Source organism: Oncorhynchus masou, chromosome 33 (genome assembly GCF_036934945.1).
Source record: "Oncorhynchus masou masou isolate Uvic2021 chromosome 33, UVic_Omas_1.1, whole genome shotgun sequence".
Lineage (NCBI taxonomy): Eukaryota > Metazoa > Chordata > Actinopteri > Salmoniformes > Salmonidae > Oncorhynchus > Oncorhynchus masou.
The window spans coordinates 26161859-26180206 of NC_088244.1; the positions used below are offsets into that span (position 1 = coordinate 26161859).

The window sequence follows — 18348 nt, forward strand, 5'->3', positions numbered from 1 at the left end:
TCTCAATGTAATCAGGGTCTGAAATTATTGCTATTTCAAATACAATCTCTTTTGGGGCTTCGTTGTGGTCAATTTGCAGTGTATAAATAATTTTTAATTATTTTCCGGCACCCCCGACTATCCACTCCTACAAAAATCAGCCAACAGCTGATTCTAGTTGCCTACCCATGTTGTGCAGCCTTATAACCACATTATGGGATGATGAGCTCTGGACCACAATTTGATGTTTGTTCATTGGATATACTGTATGTATATACATAATATTTTAAGGAAAACCAGTTAAATGTTATTTAAATGCTCAATCAATAAAGGAAGTAGAATTAAAACAGGCTTTGGAGATGTCTTAATTTACCATTGTAACACATTGATAGGTTTCATGAACGAAACTGAAATGGTTTAGTTGATTTTTAAAAGGATTGATACTTTATCTGGTTCATGGCTGTTAGAATAGTTTTTGGGTCAAAGATCTACTCAGAATGCAAGTATGTTTTCAAAACTATGATTTATCATTGTCCCATGGGGAATGGAGTTGGGAAAAATGTTAACATCTCGTAAATATTGTATGGCGAAATTTGATTTCATGTCTAGGTGTGGGGATCTCCCCTGTCATTTTCAGGTTATATACACTATGCTTACTGATCAAAATAAACAAAAACAACCCCCATTCCATACCAACCCCTATTTATTAACTTTTTTGTTGTTGAATAAACTCTGTTTTATTATTGTCAAACTATTCGTGGGCTTCCGTAGAAATGCGTTTGGTGTCACATGACGGGATAGAGAGGCAAAACGGAAGATAACGGTTTCGCTAGTATCGGGTACTTGTTGTGCTAGTCAAATACATAATTTTGCCAGTTGTATGACTGGCAACTAATTATGGTATCGATTACTAAATTATCATGACTAAAGGAAGGATGGACACGCTTGGTGAGTTTTGCAGTATGGCCGTTACGCCACCCCCTGACAATCCTGCTTGGGGAATGAACATTGGATCTAACGTTAATGTATGTAGCTACCAAATTTAGCCGATTAAACTCAACGATTTATGTTGGAGTTGAGCGGTACCTAGCGTGCTAGCGTGGGCGGACTGAAGTGCGGACGTCACAAAAAATTCATTTTTAAAATATATTTTTTTAATGATTTCAACACCCAAAAAAATAGCCCGAAATTACACATGACATTGTTCTGGGTGCTGAAAGTAGTTTCAGATAGAAACTGAATTGTATGACGTCAGAGCTCCGCCCACACCAGTCGCCGCTCAACTCCAACATAAATCGTTGAGCTGAGTCGGCTAGTAAACTAGCAAACTCTTAAATTTCTGGCTCCAGCAAATATCTTCTCATACATACTCAATGAGACGGGATGTGGACTGGTGCCAGATAGGATGGTGCGTTACTTTCACCAACAGAAGAGGTGGTGAAATCACATTTAGAATTAGAAACTAGGTACTAACGTTAAGTAGAATGCTAGATACTGTATGCTAGCTAGCTAAAGTAGTGACGTGAACTAGCTAGCCTAGCTCGTGTGTACTAGCTAGCTGCAATAGCAACCGTGGTTAATATAACGCCCTGGACCAGATCTAGTGCCTAGCACACTGACACCACAGAGTTTCTAAACCCCGAGCGCATCTGTTTTGAGGTTCGCAGACCACACGGAGTTGGCACCCATAATCTGCAGCTGAATGCTTCTCTGCAGTTTTTGTATTGGAAAACACTGGTGTTGAGCTACAAACTAATCCAACATTTTGCTTTTGGGAAATGTGCAAAGTCGGTGTTGACCAGCTGTAGCAACCGTAGCTGAACCATTAATTGTGAACACAGTTGAAGTTAACTGACTCTGCAGCAGGTTGTTTACTTCTGTGTTGTCTAGCTCTTGGAGTTGCCGGCTCAAAACTCTGACAACTCACCTGTCAAGGCACAATCAGTTTTATAATAATTAATTAATTTGGAATGAATAGGATTTAGCTCAACAAAATTGAACTATGATTGAATTATGATTATTTTTAAAACTGCAAGCACAACTAAATCTTTCTCTCATGATGAAATGATCATGGGACATGGTTACAACAGCACAAGCTGAATTTGCTAACATGTGACAACTCCAGCCATGCCTCTCCAGTAAGGGCTGAATCATGATCTAGTCCTGATTCCTTGAACCCTCTCAGTGTAGTGATTTTGGGAATAGCCTGTGCCAATTAGCCTGGGCCTCTTGGCAGAGGTAGTAGCACACATGCAGGGAAGTTACTGACCAACACTTTGTCAGGTCTCCGTGTGGCAATCAATATTTGTTTGCTTTTGACCTACTGTAAGGCACGTGCACAAGACAAAAGTACATTTTATTTATTTACTTCACCTTTATTTAACCAGGTAGGCAAGTCGAGAACAAGTTCTCATTTACAATTGCGACCTGGCCAAGATAAAGCAAAGCAGTTCGACACATACAACAACATAGTTACACATGGAGTAAAACAAACATACAGTCAATAATACAGTAGAAAATAAGTCTATATACAATGTGAGCAAATGAGGTGAGATAATGGAGGTAAAGGCAAAAAAAGGCTATGGTGGCGATGTAAATACAATATAGCAAGTAAAACACTGGAATGGTAGATTTGCAGTGAAGAACATGCAAAGTAGAGAGAGAAATAATGGGGTGCAAAGAAGCAAAATAAATACAGTAGGGGGAGAGGTAGTTGTTTGGGCTAAATTATACATGGGCTATGTACAGGTGCAGTAATATGTGAGCTGCTCTGACAGCTGGTGCTTAAAGCTAGTGAGGGAGATAAGTGTTTCTAGTTTCAGAGATTTTAGTAATTCGTTCCAGTCATTGGCAGCAGAGAACTGGAAGGAGAGGCGGCCAAAGGAAGAATTGGTTTTGGGGGTGACCAGAGAGATATACATGCTGGAGCGAGTGCTACATGTGCACATGGTGCATAATAAACATAGTCTTGTAGGTGTTTACATGATTTTGTGCATGTGCCAGGTGATTGTACTGACCAGTTGCACCCTCTACAACCACTGATTATTATTTGACTCTGCTGGTCATCTATGAACGTTTGAACATCTTGAAAAACAATCTGGCCTTAATCTGGCGAAAGTATTCACCCCCCTTGGCATTTTTCCTATTTTGTTGCCTTACAACCTGGAATTACAATATATTTTTTGGGGGGGGTTAGTGTCATTAGATTTACACAACATGCCTACCACTGAAGATGCAAAATATTTTTTATTGTGAAACAAACAAGAAATAAGACAACAAAACAACTTGAGCGTGCATAACTATTCACGCCCCCAAAGTCAATACTTTGTAGAGCCACCTTTTGCAGCAATCACAGCTGCAAGTCTCTTGGAGTATATCTCTACAAGCTTGGCACATCTAGCCACTTGGATTTTTGCCCATTCTTCAAGGCAAAACTGCTCCAGCTCCTTCAAGTTGGATGGGTTCCGCTGGTGTATAACAATCTTTAAATTACACCACAGATTCTCAATTGGATTAAGGTCTGGGCTTTGACTAGGCCATTGCAAGACATTTAAATGTTTCCCCTTAAACCACTCAAGTGTTGCTTTAGCAGTATGCTTAGGGTCATTGTCCTGCTGGAAGGTGAACCGCCGTCCCAGTCTCAAATCTATTGAATACTGAAACAGGTTTCCCCACAAGAATTTCCCTGTATTTAGCACCATCCATCATTCTGGCAATTCTGACCAGTTTCCCAGTCCCTGCTGATGGAAAAACATCCCCACAGCATGATGCTGCCACCAACATGCTTCACCGTGGGGATGGTATTCTCTGGGTGATGAGGTGTTGGGTTTGCACCAGACATAGCATCTTCCTTGATGGCTTAAAAGCTCATTTTTAGTCTCATCTGACCAGAGTACCTTTTTCCATATGTTTAGGTTCTTATATAACTCACGGACACTGGAGAAGCTTAACCAAGTTGAATTCTTCTCAAAATGTCGACACAGCTGTATTCAGACAAAAAACAAGTATATATATATATATATATATATATATATATATATATATACCCCACTTTAGACACTCCTTCTCTCCAATCCTTACATCATATGGTTTCACAGGAAAAGGGTAACAGGATAATAAACCCTTATTACTCCCTTCAAGGGATCTGGCCTGACCTCTTGACATCAACCCCTCCTTTGCTCTAATCCACAGATGTCCATCCGCTCCCATATAGCAATCCTGTGATCTCCTCCCGTACACCCAACACATTCCAAAGCCATCTGTCTTTCTACAGTAAACCATTATCTTCTGACATAAAACCCAGTCTCTTCCACTCCTTATATTCTATGCTTCTGATCTATCACTTATTTAATATCTCAATGTTCAAAGTTTATCCCGAATCCAACAATATGTTTGGGGAGTCTTCCAAATGCCTTTTGGTGAACACCAAATGTGTTTTCTTGTTTTTTTCTCTAACAATGGCTTTTTTTTCTGGCCACTCTTCCATAAAGCCCAGCTCTGTGGAGTGTACGGCTTAAAGTGGTCCTATGGACAGATACTCCAATCTCCGCTGTAGAGCTTTGCAGCTCCTTCAGGGTTATCTTTGGTCTCTTTGTTGCCTCTCTGATTAATGCCCTCCTTGCCTGGTCCATGAGTTTCGGTGGGTGGCCCTCTCTTGGCAGGTTTGTTGTGGTGCCATATTCTTTCCATTTTTTAATAATGGATTTAATGGTGCTCTGTGGGATGTTCAAAGTTTTGGATATTTTTTTATAACCCAACCATGATCTGTACTTCTCCACAACTTTGTCCCTGACCTGTTTGGAGAGCTCCTTTGTCTTCATGTGCCGCTCGCTTGTTGGTGTCCCCAGCTTGTTGATGTTGCAGACTCTGGGGCCTTTCAGAACAGGCGTATATGTAGTGAGATCATGTGACACTTAGATTGCACACAGGTGGACTTTATTTAACTAATTATGTGACTTCTGAAGGGAATTGGTTGCACCAGATCTTATTTAGGGGCTTCATAGCAAAGGGGTGAATACATATGTACGCACCATGTTTTCTGTGGGTTTTTTGTAACAAGTAGTTTTTTTCATTTCACTTCACCAATTTGGACTATTACACTATTACATGTCCATTACATGAAATCCAAATTTAAAAAAAGTTGGCTGGACTGCCTTTTCATTATCTTCAACTAGAGAATAGGCTTTGGGTCAACTTCTAAAGGCAAGGAGTTGCACAGATCATTAGGCTAATGAGTACGCTAGGATATTTGTTTGGAATGATAGATCAGTGAGTCTCAAATACTTGGCTCAGGCTGATCGAATGTACAGATGAGGCATAAATGAGACAAAGATTACCCTCCCCAATCCTAGTTTTATAACCATTTTCTCCAGTGAATGTAAGTTCCAAATGTCCTGACTCGACAAGACCACTAGTCAGCAGGTACAACAATGTCACAGATGTTTCAAGTTTTTAATTTTACCCCTAATTTCGTGGTATCCAATTGTTTTAGTAGCTAATTGTCTCATCGGTACAACTCCCGTACGGGCTCGGGGGAGACGTAGGTTGAAAGTCATGCGTCCTCCGATACACAACCCAACCAAGCCGCACTGCTTCTTTACACAGCGCACATCCAACCTGAAAGCCAGCCACACCAATGTGTCGGAGGAAACACCGTGCAACCTTGGTTAGCGCGCACTGCACCGGGCCCGTCACAGGAGTCGCTGGTGCGCGATGAGACAAGGACATCCCTACCTGCCAAACCTGGACGACGTTGCCCTACGGACCTCCCGGTCGCGGCCGGTTACGACAGAGCCTGGGCACGAACCCAGAGTCTCTGATGGCACAGCTGGCACTGCAGTACAGCGCCCTTAACCACTGCGCCACCCGGGAGGCCCTAGATGTCTCAAGTTTTGAGGGAGCTTGCAATTGGCATGCTCACCGCAGGAATATCCACCAGAGCTGTTGCCAGAGAATTGTATGTTTATTTCTCTTACATAAGCCGCTTCCAACGTAGTTTTAGAGAATTTGATAGTATGTCCAACCGGCCTCACAACCGCAGACCACGTGTAACCATGCCAGCCCAGGACCTCCACATCCGGATTCTTCACCTGTGGGATCGTCGTGAGACCAGCCACTCGGACAGCTGATGAATCTGTGGGTTTGCACAACTGAAGAATTTCTACACAAACTGTCCGAAACCGTCTCAGGGAAGATAATCTGCGAGCTCATCGTCCTCACTCGGGTCTTGAACTGACTGCAGTTCGGTGTTGTAAACAATTTCAGTGGGCAAATTTTCACCTACGATGGCCACTGGCAGGCTGCAGAAGTGTGTTCTTCAAAGATGAATCCTGGTTTGAACTGTACCAGGCAGATGGCAGACAACGTGTGTGGGTGAGTGGTTTGCTGATGTCAACATTGTGAACATGGTGGGTTTATGGTATGAACAGGCATAAGCTACAGACAACGAACACAATTGCATTTTATCTTTGGCAATTTGAATGCACAGAGATACCGTGCCCATTGTCTTGCCATTCATCCGCCGCCATTACCTCATGTTTTGCAAGGATCTGTACACAATTCCTGGAAGCTGAAAATGACCCAGTTCTTCCATGGCTTGCATACTCACCAGACATGTCACCCATTGAGCACGTTTGGGATGCGCTGGAACGAGTGTTCCAGATCCAGTTCCAGCCAATATCCAGCAACTTCGCACAACTGTTGAAGAGTGGGACAACATTTCATTTGTAGACTGCAAATTAACTGCAAGAAGCCCAATCCGATATAATATTTGACTAAAACATAATCATTTCAAACCTTGCTTACATTCGTATAAAATCACTTCTCTCTATTATGCGTGGAAATACTTGAACAGATTTACAAAATTAAAATCACTTGGGGCTGATTTCCTGGTGTGTTTTTACAAGTATTTTATGTCCAACAATGAAAATTCAACAACAAAACAACTTGAGGGGCCAAATAAAACCACCCTCAGCAGTTGGGCCTAGTCTTATGCAAGGAGCATTTTTTTCTCTTACCCTGGATTTACGAGTTCCTGGGTGTGGGAGATAGAGATGGTATCCGATTTAACATTTGCTGAGGGCTTTGGAGGAATGACTGGTTTTACCTCTCAGTATTCGTAGGTCTCGTGAGCTCAGATTTCTGCCCAGTGCTGTCACTTTTAGCACTATCATTTCTTGTGTCTTCAACTGGAAATGAACATATTAGGTTTTACTGAAGAAGTGGAACTTAGGGGCATTCATTATGAGCGACTTAGTGTGAACATTTTATTGAAGAAAAGATGAGCAATGGTAAGATAAAATAAAATGAAATATCAAACTTTTAATTGGTTCAGTCAATGGTGTGGAGGAACAGGATTATGTTAACATTGACCTAGATGACACACACTATAATAAACTTAACAGAATAGCCTAGTTCCTCTTTGCGTTAGCCCTGAAACTACTGTAGGCAGCATGATCCAGATGTTTAGGATTCTTGTGCAATGTCAATTGAATAGTTACTTGAAGCCAGGAGAACTCGAGTTTATAGGGACTGGTTTGGGCTTCATATGTTTTGAATGAAACTAATATTACTACATTAGCCTACACTGGCACCAAGAGGCCTATTGCTTTATGTCAGTCAGCCCGTTGAGTTGCAGTTTCCGCTCTGTAAAATCCTTAAAGGAATGTGGTTTTATAAGAAAATACTACTACACTGTGGTTTCTGTACCAACAAAAACATCAGCTCTAAGAGCACCACCACAGGCCTTTTTATTTTAGTTGACTGAGAACACATTCCAGCAACAACCTGGGGAATAGTTACAGGGGATGAATATGCCAATTGTAAACTGGGGATGATTAGGTGATCTTATGCGGGCCAGACTGGGAATTTAGCCAGGACACTGGGGTTAACACCACTACTCTTACAATAAGTTCCATGGGATCTTTTAGTGACCGCAAAGAGTCGGGACACCTGTTAACATCCCATCCAAAAGACAGCACCCGACACTGTTCTGGGATATTTTTTAAGACCAGAGGAAAGAGTGCCTCCTACTGGCCCTCCAACACCACTTCCAGCAGCATCTGGTCTCCCATCCAGGGACTAACCAGGACCAACCCTGCTTAGCTTCCAAAGCAAGCCAGCAGTGGGATGCAGGGTGGTATGCACCTTTCAGGTGCTCTATAAACAAGCTTGGGAGCTAGCCAAAAGTGGTGTGTATGGAAACAAAGTGGTCATTGTGAAGGCGATTACAGATATTGGCAGTATTAATTTGATGACAAATGTATATTAGCCCACACATAGTGACTTTGTTTCTATATAAAAGCAATGTAGCCTAATAATGCAATATCATTCCATAAATATGTCTCAAAGGAATCAATCAGATGACAATTAATTCAATACTTTCCCAGACAGGCTAATACTCATGTTTGTGGCACCTGATAGGACCTCAGAAGTTGAAGCCACTACTGTGTGCCAGTATTACAAATCAAATCATTTTAAATTAACGAGGGACATACAGTATGTGTAGGCCTACATGTTGTTATTATTAGTGTGTAGGCCATAATGAATGGTAGCGGAACTCGACAGTGAAACTGGACAGACATGCGTATCGGAGCATTGCTACGTCGACAGGTAAACACAGGTGCGCTTTTGACACGCGACGCAAAAATAGCATTGCCAACTACTCTAATCACAGTTTCTAATATAATTATGACCAGATAAATAAGGTAAGTACTACTTTCGTTAATATTTCAAATAAATAGAAAGCCAACCTATGTGATGATATTTACATCGTAACTAAAACAGGTTACTGATACGTGTATACCCGGAAGCCAAAACATCGTCAACATTGTCAACATTTCTTTTAATATATTATTTATTTCGATAGGCTATTCGAGTCGATGAAATTAGTTTTACCCTCACCTCGACCGCACTTATGGTGATCTATTCAGTCGGGTCTCTTTTTCATCGTTTATTGGTCGTAGCTGCTGAAGTGAGAGAGGGGTCTTGTCTTTCCAAGGGTATAATATATCTGTTGTCAGATGACTTTTTCTGGTATAAACTGGTAATGATAATATCAAGGCTAGTGTTGGCTTATCAAATATCCTATTTTCGCTGTGTATAGACCTTAACATTGTTTAGGCAAGCACGAGTTGGATAGATTTAACTAATTTTAGGCTATCCACTATAACTATATAATTTATTAACTGAATATTTGCCCCCCCAAAATGTCTGTTCTATAACCTGAATAAGTATTATAACCCCTTGGTCTTCTTTGTTTTATTACAAAAGCTTTATTTTGAAAAATTGATGAGTTTGATAACTTGTAGAACCAAATAGATAAACTACTGCATTTGAAACTAGGCATGGAACAACACCCTCTTATTTGTTTGAGTATCTAGGCCACATCAATCATATGCCCACCCGTGTCAATTAATGTGTAAATGAAGGATCACACCGATATATAAGAATTTTTCTATTAATTAATTTTGTTTACATTCACCTACTTGAGCTGATTGAATGAAAAGTGGAATGGACCCCCTACACTGATTCCCAGTGTAATACATTTGCCTTTCTTTCATGTGAGCTGTGTGTGACATTGGTGACTTTTTCAGCTTATGTGTGCCTTGTTAATGTTAACATAATGGGTGTGTACATGCAGTGCAGTGTTATGTTGTGTTTGCAGTGGCGTCACTTTGTTGACTGTGTCTGTTGACTAACCTCAAGCCTGTTCCACAGGTTGTCCGGAGGAGGAGCCACCGGGAGGGTTCTGCTCCCCTAGTCCAAGGAGAGAACCCCACTGCAAACCCGAAACACACATGGTAGGAGCCTTTAATTTTGTGCTGCAAGCTAAACAATGGGTTCCATATCAATTTGTCTGCAATGCAAAATGACAGCTGGAATTCAATGTGCTGCTTTTGAATGAATGACATCTAATCTGATTGCTCTCTCTGTCTGTGTGTCAGGATGTCCAGGGGTTCAGATGGGTGCGCTGGCGTGTCTGGCTGTGTCACATTGGGTCCGTGTTGTCCCTGGGTCTGTTGCTGGTGCTGTTTCGCTGGCGCCCTCGTCTAGGGGTCCTTGCTCGTTGCAACTCCTGTCCCCTGGCCTTTGCCAATATTCTGCTTCTGAGGGTAATGTCATTGTCATGATTCAGTGTTTTTTGGTAGTTTGGGAAGCAGCACTTGGGTTAATGGTTTTATTCTTGATCTTCTCTCAGGACAGTTTCGGACAGCAGTATGTCGTGGAGGTCCTCACAGAAGAGCTGGAGGAGGGCAGGTTAGATATACGTCTTTATCATCAGGCCATCTGTTGTATGTTGACATGAAAGATTTTCCATATTATTAGCCATAATAGAATTGCTCTGTCAGTGCTACCATAAAAAAACACTGTCATTTTCAAATGTTCAGTGTTTGGATGTTGGTCAGCTGGAATGCACTGACTCCTGTACAATGACTCCTGTATGTAGTTGAATCTATTGCTCTGTAACAACTCATGTTGGTCGTCCTGACTTCTGAGGTAGTGTTTCTCCTTGTGCTCTCGGTAGTATGGAGTCGGCATGGAGTGAGGCGGAGGACAGTTCAGACTGGAGAGATACTGTGCAGCTACACAAAGAGGAGGTAAGGAAGGGGTAGTAAAGTTGTATGAACAAAGTTGAATTGAATTAAATTGTATTGAGGGTGCAGCTAGAGAGCCAATGGCTAGAGAAGTCTGCAGCTTTTATGCATCCTGAATGGCTTTCAGGTACCGCTGCTGCATTACTACCTGTTTGAGGGGCTGCGCTACGTATGGATGGCCAGGAAGGGAGCCTTCTGTCGTGTTAGGTACTGTATGGGGGTGTAAACAGGTGTGGGCTTTTGGGTTGGACTGGAGTCAGTGGCAATTATATATATATATATATATATAACATAAAATGTTGATGCAAAGACAGTTGCCTCTTCCTCCACAGTGTCCTCAATGAGGACTGGACATGTGCCGACATTTATCGTTTCCGGGAGGGCCTGAGTCACCTAGAGCAGAACACCAGGTACACTGCTCCACATGATGGTATCACACCCTTTCCTCAAGGGTCCTCTCTTGGACCAAGCTCTTTTTGAAGGCTTACCTCAAACGTTTCTGTCAAACATACTTTAATTTCCACACACTTCCCCCCCCCCTGCTGCCTCATCCAGTGTCTGACTCCAGTTCTCCATCTTTCAGGAGGAAGGTCTATGGGACCAATCTCATCGATGTGCCTGTGAAGTCCTTCATGCGACTACTGATTGAGGAGGTGATTGGCTTGAACAACGATTGACGTTTTCTCATTGATTTACATGTACAGGACTAGATTTACTGACCATTTGCAGTGGTGCACTTGTTTATATTCATAAAGGAAATATACATTCACAAAAGCCGAATCATGAAACTTAGGCTTAAGGTCTCATTGTTCCATGTAAACTGTCATCTACCAACAGTTACATACAATAATACAGGTTTAAGGCCTGCTCACTCCGTACCCCTCTCTCTCTTTCTCTTTCTCCATCCATCCCTCTATTCTCCCTCCCTCCATCTCTGTAGGTGCTCAACCCATTCTACGTGTTCCAGGTGTTCAGCATTGCTTTGTGGCTGACAGATAGTTACTACTACTATGCTGCTTGCATCGTCATCATCTCCCTTATCTCCATATGTGTGTCTCTCTATGAGATCCGCAAGGTGAGTGACACCAGGAGGCTCCTCCCATGTCATCTGTGCTCCCATGAAAGCTTTCAGATACATTTACAAATAGGTATTTTTGAGATTGTTATGGTTCTGTTATAGTGGGTGATACATTATGCAACACTCCTTTTTATATTCATATTTTCCTATTACCTGTTATAGGGAATACTATCATCTAGCTGTCTACATGTTCACCACTGAATTGTCGATTCTGTGGTTCCACAGCAAAGCAACACGATCCGTAGCATGGCTCAGCAGATAACCAATGTTACTGTGCGCAGAAGCTCCGGGGGTGAGCTTTCCCTCCATTTTTGACTTCCACAGCCAGCATACACATTTTAAGCAGATGTTATCGTGGGTTTAGCGAAATGCTTATGTTCCTATCTCCAACAGTGCAGTAATACCTAACAATACACGCAAATCCCCAAAACAAAAGTCTGCATCCTCTGCTGTAGTAGGAGCCAATTGATGCCCTGGCCCTGTCTTTCAGAGGAGGACAGTTTGAGCTCTGTGGAGCTGGTCCCGGGGGACTGTGTGCTGATCCCTCAGGAGGGGCTGCTGCTGCCCTGCGACGCTGCTCTGCTGGCCGGGGAGTGCATGGTCAACGAGAGTATGCTAACCGGTGAGGCCAAACAGAACTCGATCACAAAATGACTTCAGTCATGAACTACACTGAGGTCTGGCTGAAATGTGCATTAAGTTGAAACTTTCTCAACTCTCGTCACAAAATGTCTAGTTGAACTTGCCAATGATCAACTCGTTAAATGTCTCCTCCGTTGATTGTTGAACCTTTTGAAGCTCTTAGTAGTGAGCAATGTGAATCCATTGTAATAGCCACCTGCCTTACCTCTAGGTGAGAGTGTCCCTGTGATGAAGACCCCGCTGCCGGCTGCTGGGGGGCGTTACAGCCCTGAGACCCAGCGCAGACACACCCTCTTCTGCGGTACGCAGTGCATCCAGGCCAAAGGGGGCTGGCCAGGAAGGGGCGGGGCCATTGCCGTGGTCACAAGCACAGGTGAGACGGATACTTTTACACTACCAATATGAAAGGTCAAACAACAGACAATTAAATCATGCATAGGTACAGTGTATGTATGTATGTATGTATGTATGTATGTATGTATGTATGTATGTATGTACAGTACCAGTAAAAAGTTTGGACACAACTACTCATTCAAGGGTTTTTCTTTATTTTTACTATTTTCTATATTGTAAAATAATAGTGAAGATATCAAAACTATGAAATAACACATATGGCATTATAAAGTAACCAAAAAGTGTTAAACAAATGTAAATATATTTGGGATTATTCAAAGTAGCCACCCTTTGCCTTGATGACTGAGTGACGATCCTGAGTGGAGCAACTTTCTAAGGCACTGCATCACAGTGCTAGATGTGTCACTACAGACCCGGGTTCGATCCCGGGCTGCATCACAACCGATCTGGAGTCCCATAGGGCGGTGCAGAATTGGCACAATATCGTCTGGGTATGGGTTTGACCGGGGTAGGCCGTCATTGTAAATAAGAATTTGTTCTTAACTGACTCGCCTAGTTAAATTAAGGTTTAAAAAAATCCTGGAATGCTTTTCCAACAGTCTTGAACAAGTTCCCACATGTGCTGAGCACTTAATTGCTGCTTTTCCTTCACTCTGCACTCTAACTCATCCCAACCATCTCAATTGGGTTGAGGTTGGGTGATTGTGGAGGCCAGGTCATCTGATGCAGCACTCCATCACTCTCCTTCTTCGTCAAATAGCCCTTACACAGTCTGGAGGTGAGTTGGGTCATTGTCCTGTTGAAAAACAAGTGATAGTCCCACGAAGTGCAAACCAGATGGGAAGGCGTATCGCTGCAGAATGCTGTGGTAGCCATAGTGGTTAAGTGTGCCTTAAATTCTAAATAAATCCCTGACAGTGTCACCAGCAAAGCACCATCACACATCCATGCTTCATGGTGGGAACATCACATGCAGAGTAGCCACCCTTTGCCTTGATGACTGAGTGGCGATCAGTTAACACTTTTTTGGTTACTACATGATTCCATATTTGTCATTTCATAGTTTTGATGTCTTCACTATTATTCTAGTAGAAAATAGTAAAAATGAAGAAAAATCATTGAATGAGTAGGTGTGTCCAAACTTTTGACTGGCACTGTATGTACAGTGGGGCAAAAAAGTATTTTGTCAGCCACCAATTGTGCAAGTTCTCCCACTCAAAAAGATGAGAGGCCTGTAATTTTCATCATAGGTACACTTCAACTATGACAGACAAAATGTGGAAAAAAAAGTCCAGATAAATCACATTGTAGGATTTTTAATGAATTTATATGAAAATTATGGTGGAAAATAAGTATTTAGTCACTGCACCCAAGTTCCAGAAATCTTGCTTGTTTGTAGGTGACCAAATACTTATTTTCCACCATAATTTGCAAATAAATTCATTAAAAATCCTACAATGTGATTTTCTGGATTTTTTTTCTCATTTTGACTGTCATAGTTGAAGTGTACCTATGATGAAAATTACAGGCCTCTCTCATCTTTTTAAGTAGGAGAACCTGCACAATTGGTGACTGACTAAATACTTTTTATGCCCCCACTGTACATGCATAATAAAGTGCATGTGTATTTTGTATGTACATAATTAGACCTCATCATATTACATTATAAAAGGACTGTGTTTGTCCTCCACTCAATGTTGTTGGTTTTTGTCCCTCAGGGTTCTTCACAGCCAAGGGAGACCTGGTCAGCTCCATCCTCTACCCCCAACCTATCAACTTCCGCTTCTACCAAGACGCTATTAAGTTCTTGCTTTTCCTGGGAGGTGTAGGTAAGCCCCGACACACAGTAGAGTTGCACGTCGTAAAATAACTCACTTTTGAATTATTTTAAATGGGTGCTAGACAAGTTTTGAGAAGTATAAAAGTATTACCAATTAGCCCCTTGTATTGTGTAAACATATAATTTTCTGCATGAACCAATATTTAATTGTGTTTCAGCATTGTGTGGCACAGTATACAGCATCGTGATCCTAAGCAGAACCAACGTAAGTATTTGCCATACCAGCCTTATTAATACCATGAGTTCATTTCCACCCTAATTAATTAGATAAACAAACAACAATGTGGTGATCTGGGCAAAAATATTTGACCCTCTGAGGATTATTTCTTAATAAAATGTAATTGTGTCTCTAGACCACGTGGTGGGAGCTGGTGATTCGGGCTCTGGATATTGTGACCATTGTGGTGCCCCCTGCCCTCCCTGCTGCTATCACCACCGGTACCATTTACGCCCAGAGTCGTCTGAAGAGAGAAGGGGTCTTCTGCATAAGCCCCCCGCGCATCAACATCTCTGGGAAGGTCTCGCTCTTTTGCTTTGACAAGGTGAGGCCCCAAACCAGTATGCCCTAGTGTGTGTGTGTGTGTTTTGGGGCGGACGCAGCTAGGAGGACTGACAGCAGTTGAAATCATATCTTGGTCGTTTTCTGTAAACACACAACAGGAGAAAACATTTTGAAACAGAGCTACTACCCAAGTTTTTGTTTTTCTTTGCAAAACGCTCTGCTACGTTACGCTCTACTGAACATGACCCTGGTGAAGAACTATTTTGAAGGAGGAAGTGTGTCTCTACTCTCTATTCCTCTCTATTCAGACAGGCACTCTGACTGAGGAGGGACTGGACGTGTGGGGGGTGATGGAGGGTGGTGGAGCTGGGTTCTCTGAGCTGGTCCCTGACCCACGCCTCCTGCCCCAGGGGCCCATGCTCTCTGCAATGGCCTGCTGCCACTCTGTTGCCTTGCTGGGGGGACAACCCCTGGGAGACCCTCTAGAGCTCAAGATGATCGAGTCCACTGGCTGGGTAAGACTGAGAAACCAAGAACCATATTTATAGAGTGTTTGTACTAGGTGCAAAGTCAGTTCTTCAATAGGGGCTGAGTATTTCATCTATGTGACTGACTGACTTTTCCTGCCAGGAGCTGGAGGAGCCTGCAGGAGATGACAAAACGTTAGACTCAGAGTTCGGAGGTCACAGGGTTCTGGCAGTGATGCGACCCCCTGCCTGTCAGCTCCAATCTGAGAGTGTAGTGAGTATCCCACGTGGTCATGGCCCCTGAGGTGTTCACAGATCTGAAAGAATTGAATAAGTGAATTCAATCAATGTGTTGGAAGAAGCTCTTAGCTTTTATTGTTGGCCCAGATCTGTGGACACCAAAGGGGTTGTCACTATGAAAAAGTTAGCACTATCTAGGCCTAGGGCTATGTGGGCCTGTTTCCATAGTGACAGACTTTGAGTCTGGCTCACAAGGTTAATAGTGACCTACCGAGCTTTCCCCATCTACTGACAAAGTTTTCTTTGTTCTTGGGTTCTTCACAGATTATTTATTCATTATTCATAGGAACTCTGCAATGTTTGTGTCAATGGGTACACTTGAATCCCTTTACCCAGATCAGCTTTTCCTAAACTCGGTCCTGGGGACTCCAAGGGGTGCACATTTTGGTTTTTGCCCTATCACTACACAGTTGATTCAAATAATCAAAGCTTGATGAGTTGATTATTTGAATCAGCTGTGTAGTGCTGGGGAAAAAACCTAAATGTGCACCCCTTGGGGTAGCCTGGACTGTGTTTGGGAAACACTGACCTACAGTAGATAGTGGTTTGTGTTAAGGCCATTGTCATAATCTGACTTCCAGTTATCATGACATCTGTGAAATCGCTTTAACACTGTTATGAAAGCCTTATGATGAAGGATTCAAGCCAGGGAGTTTAACCATGCTTTACTTCTCTCCTGTCCGATCAGTCCATCCATGAGGCGGTGGCCCTCGTGCAGCGTTTCCCTTTCTCCTCGTCCCTCCAGCGGATGAGTGTGGTGACGGTGAATCCTGAGGGACAGTCGTCCCTCGCCTTTATCAAAGGGGCCCCAGAGATGGTGGCCAGCCTCTGCCTGAGAGAAAGCGGTATGGAAGAGAGAGGGAGACAGAGTGAAGAGAGCTATGAATTGAAATAGATATTTCACAGAAAGAAAAAGTTGCTGTAAGATTAGCTTTGGCACTGGTTTGTGATGTAATTGTGTTTTAAGTCTGTCTTTTTTTGGTTATTGTTTACTTCTACTGTCTTTCTTTTAACCCGTGACTTGCAGTGCCTGCACAATTCTCAAACACCCTGCGTACTTTCGCAAGTGACGGCTTCAGGGTGCTAGCTCTCGGCTACAAAACACTGCATGGGCAGACTGACTTGAGCACCATTGAACGGTAGGACATTTTTATGAAGAACATCAAATGCGGTTATGTCCCTTCTAGCTACTATCCGCTGGTGAACTATCACGTCAGTAGGTGTTGATGGAGCTGTGTTGGTGTCCACAGGGGAGAGGTAGAGCGAGACATGCAGTTCCTGGGTCTACTGGTGATGAAGAATCTGGTCAAGCCGGAGAGTGCGGAGGTCATCACTACCCTCAGATTGGCACATCTTCGTACCGTCATGGTCACTGGTATGAATAGCATATCTCTTTTCTGTCTTTGTAACCCAAACATAATTTGACTATTATAAATATCAGTCATGGCCATAGAGGACCGCAGTGTACAGGATTCTTTTCCCCCAGGAGGGTTAGTGCTGGTGTCGTGACGTTGTATTAGTTAATGTGACGACTGTTGTTCATCGAATCATTACAAGTTTCTAATTGTGTGATTATCTGAATCAAGCAATTATTAACTCATTAACCTGGGGCACCATGGGAAAACTAGTTTGTATTGAGCTTCTATTTTCCAGATTAACTCAAAGAATATCAGAATATCGATTTTACAACAGCCACTAATTAACCAGTTACCTCTACCAATCTCATTCTGAACGTCGTATAGCCCGTGAATCTGCACGGACCCTGGTCTCACCAATGAGTTCGTACCACACCAATCTTAGTGTAATATTTATTTACTAAAAAGCTAAAATGATGATAAAAGATACACATAGAGAAAACACGTTATATGCTATTGGTTAGAACTTAGTATAACGGGCCAACACACTATGGCGCGTGTTACCCAAAATGCTTATTCTAACCCTAGCCTTGCCCCAAACTGTCGCTCTTATGGGTCAGAATATAATGATGTAATTACGTGGGGTAGACCTCCGAGGATGCTCTGCGTGGACCGTTAAGGGGACCGTTCAGCTGCTCGATGACGCACTTCTACTGCGCACCTCTCTGATCGTCCTCCCGATGTCAGTGTCCTTTTGGCTTAGGAGTCTGTTCCCTCACCCTTGCTATGGGGTCTTCTGAGGACAGACAGCTCTGTAGCTCAGAGCTCACAGCATAGGAATGAAACCTTTTAGATACCACGATTCGATGGGAGATGGAGTCTAGGTGGTTTGACTTGAATTCACCCGCTTAGACACAGCTACTCATCCGTAGCTTGGGTAGAAAAGGATATCTTTGTCTTCAAACTTGTGTTGCGTTCTGGGTTCGTTGACTTTTTAGACCTTGGCTGCAGCTTGGGTCACGTAGTCTTCTCTGTGAATTCTTTACTCACAGGTTTTTTACCCTTGGGTCAGAAGTGGGCGTAACCGTCTATAGGGCAATTCTCTGGGCGTACCAAGTTAATGAGGGCAAGTTCTAGATTTCACTCAAATCCAATTTTAGACAACTAACTTAACATTTCATCTTTACCAAAACATTCCCTTTGATTTGGACATTTTCCACACAATGTACGATGTTT

The 18348-nt window shown here is 42.7% G+C and overlaps 1 protein-coding gene across 2 annotated transcripts in view; it reads left to right on the forward strand.

Annotated features, from left to right (window-relative positions):
* The first annotated feature begins 773 nt into the window (after positions 1 to 773).
* Positions 774 to 18348, forward strand: part of atp13a2 (ATPase cation transporting 13A2) — a 36108-nt gene continuing 18533 nt past the window's right edge. Inside the window, exons 1-20 of one of the 2 annotated variants that reach the window (XM_064957013.1) lie at positions 774 to 927; positions 9697 to 9779; positions 9924 to 10091; positions 10178 to 10236; positions 10505 to 10577; positions 10702 to 10781; positions 10907 to 10984; positions 11158 to 11227; positions 11515 to 11649; positions 11878 to 11944; positions 12143 to 12274; positions 12506 to 12667; positions 14367 to 14477; positions 14647 to 14693; positions 14842 to 15030; positions 15299 to 15505; positions 15621 to 15731; positions 16446 to 16602; positions 16785 to 16896; positions 17008 to 17132. In XM_064957013.1, coding sequence (XP_064813085.1) covers positions 900 to 927; positions 9697 to 9779; positions 9924 to 10091; positions 10178 to 10236; positions 10505 to 10577; positions 10702 to 10781; positions 10907 to 10984; positions 11158 to 11227; positions 11515 to 11649; positions 11878 to 11944; positions 12143 to 12274; positions 12506 to 12667; positions 14367 to 14477; positions 14647 to 14693; positions 14842 to 15030; positions 15299 to 15505; positions 15621 to 15731; positions 16446 to 16602; positions 16785 to 16896; positions 17008 to 17132 — 2194 coding nt within the window. In that variant the 5' untranslated portion in view covers positions 774 to 899. Of the gene's footprint in view, positions 928 to 8562; positions 8685 to 9696; positions 9780 to 9923; positions 10092 to 10177; positions 10237 to 10504; positions 10578 to 10701; positions 10782 to 10906; positions 10985 to 11157; positions 11228 to 11514; positions 11650 to 11877; positions 11945 to 12142; positions 12275 to 12505; positions 12668 to 14366; positions 14478 to 14646; positions 14694 to 14841; positions 15031 to 15298; positions 15506 to 15620; positions 15732 to 16445; positions 16603 to 16784; positions 16897 to 17007; positions 17133 to 18348 lie in introns of those variants that run through there. The other variant, XM_064957014.1, reaches the window with a different exon arrangement.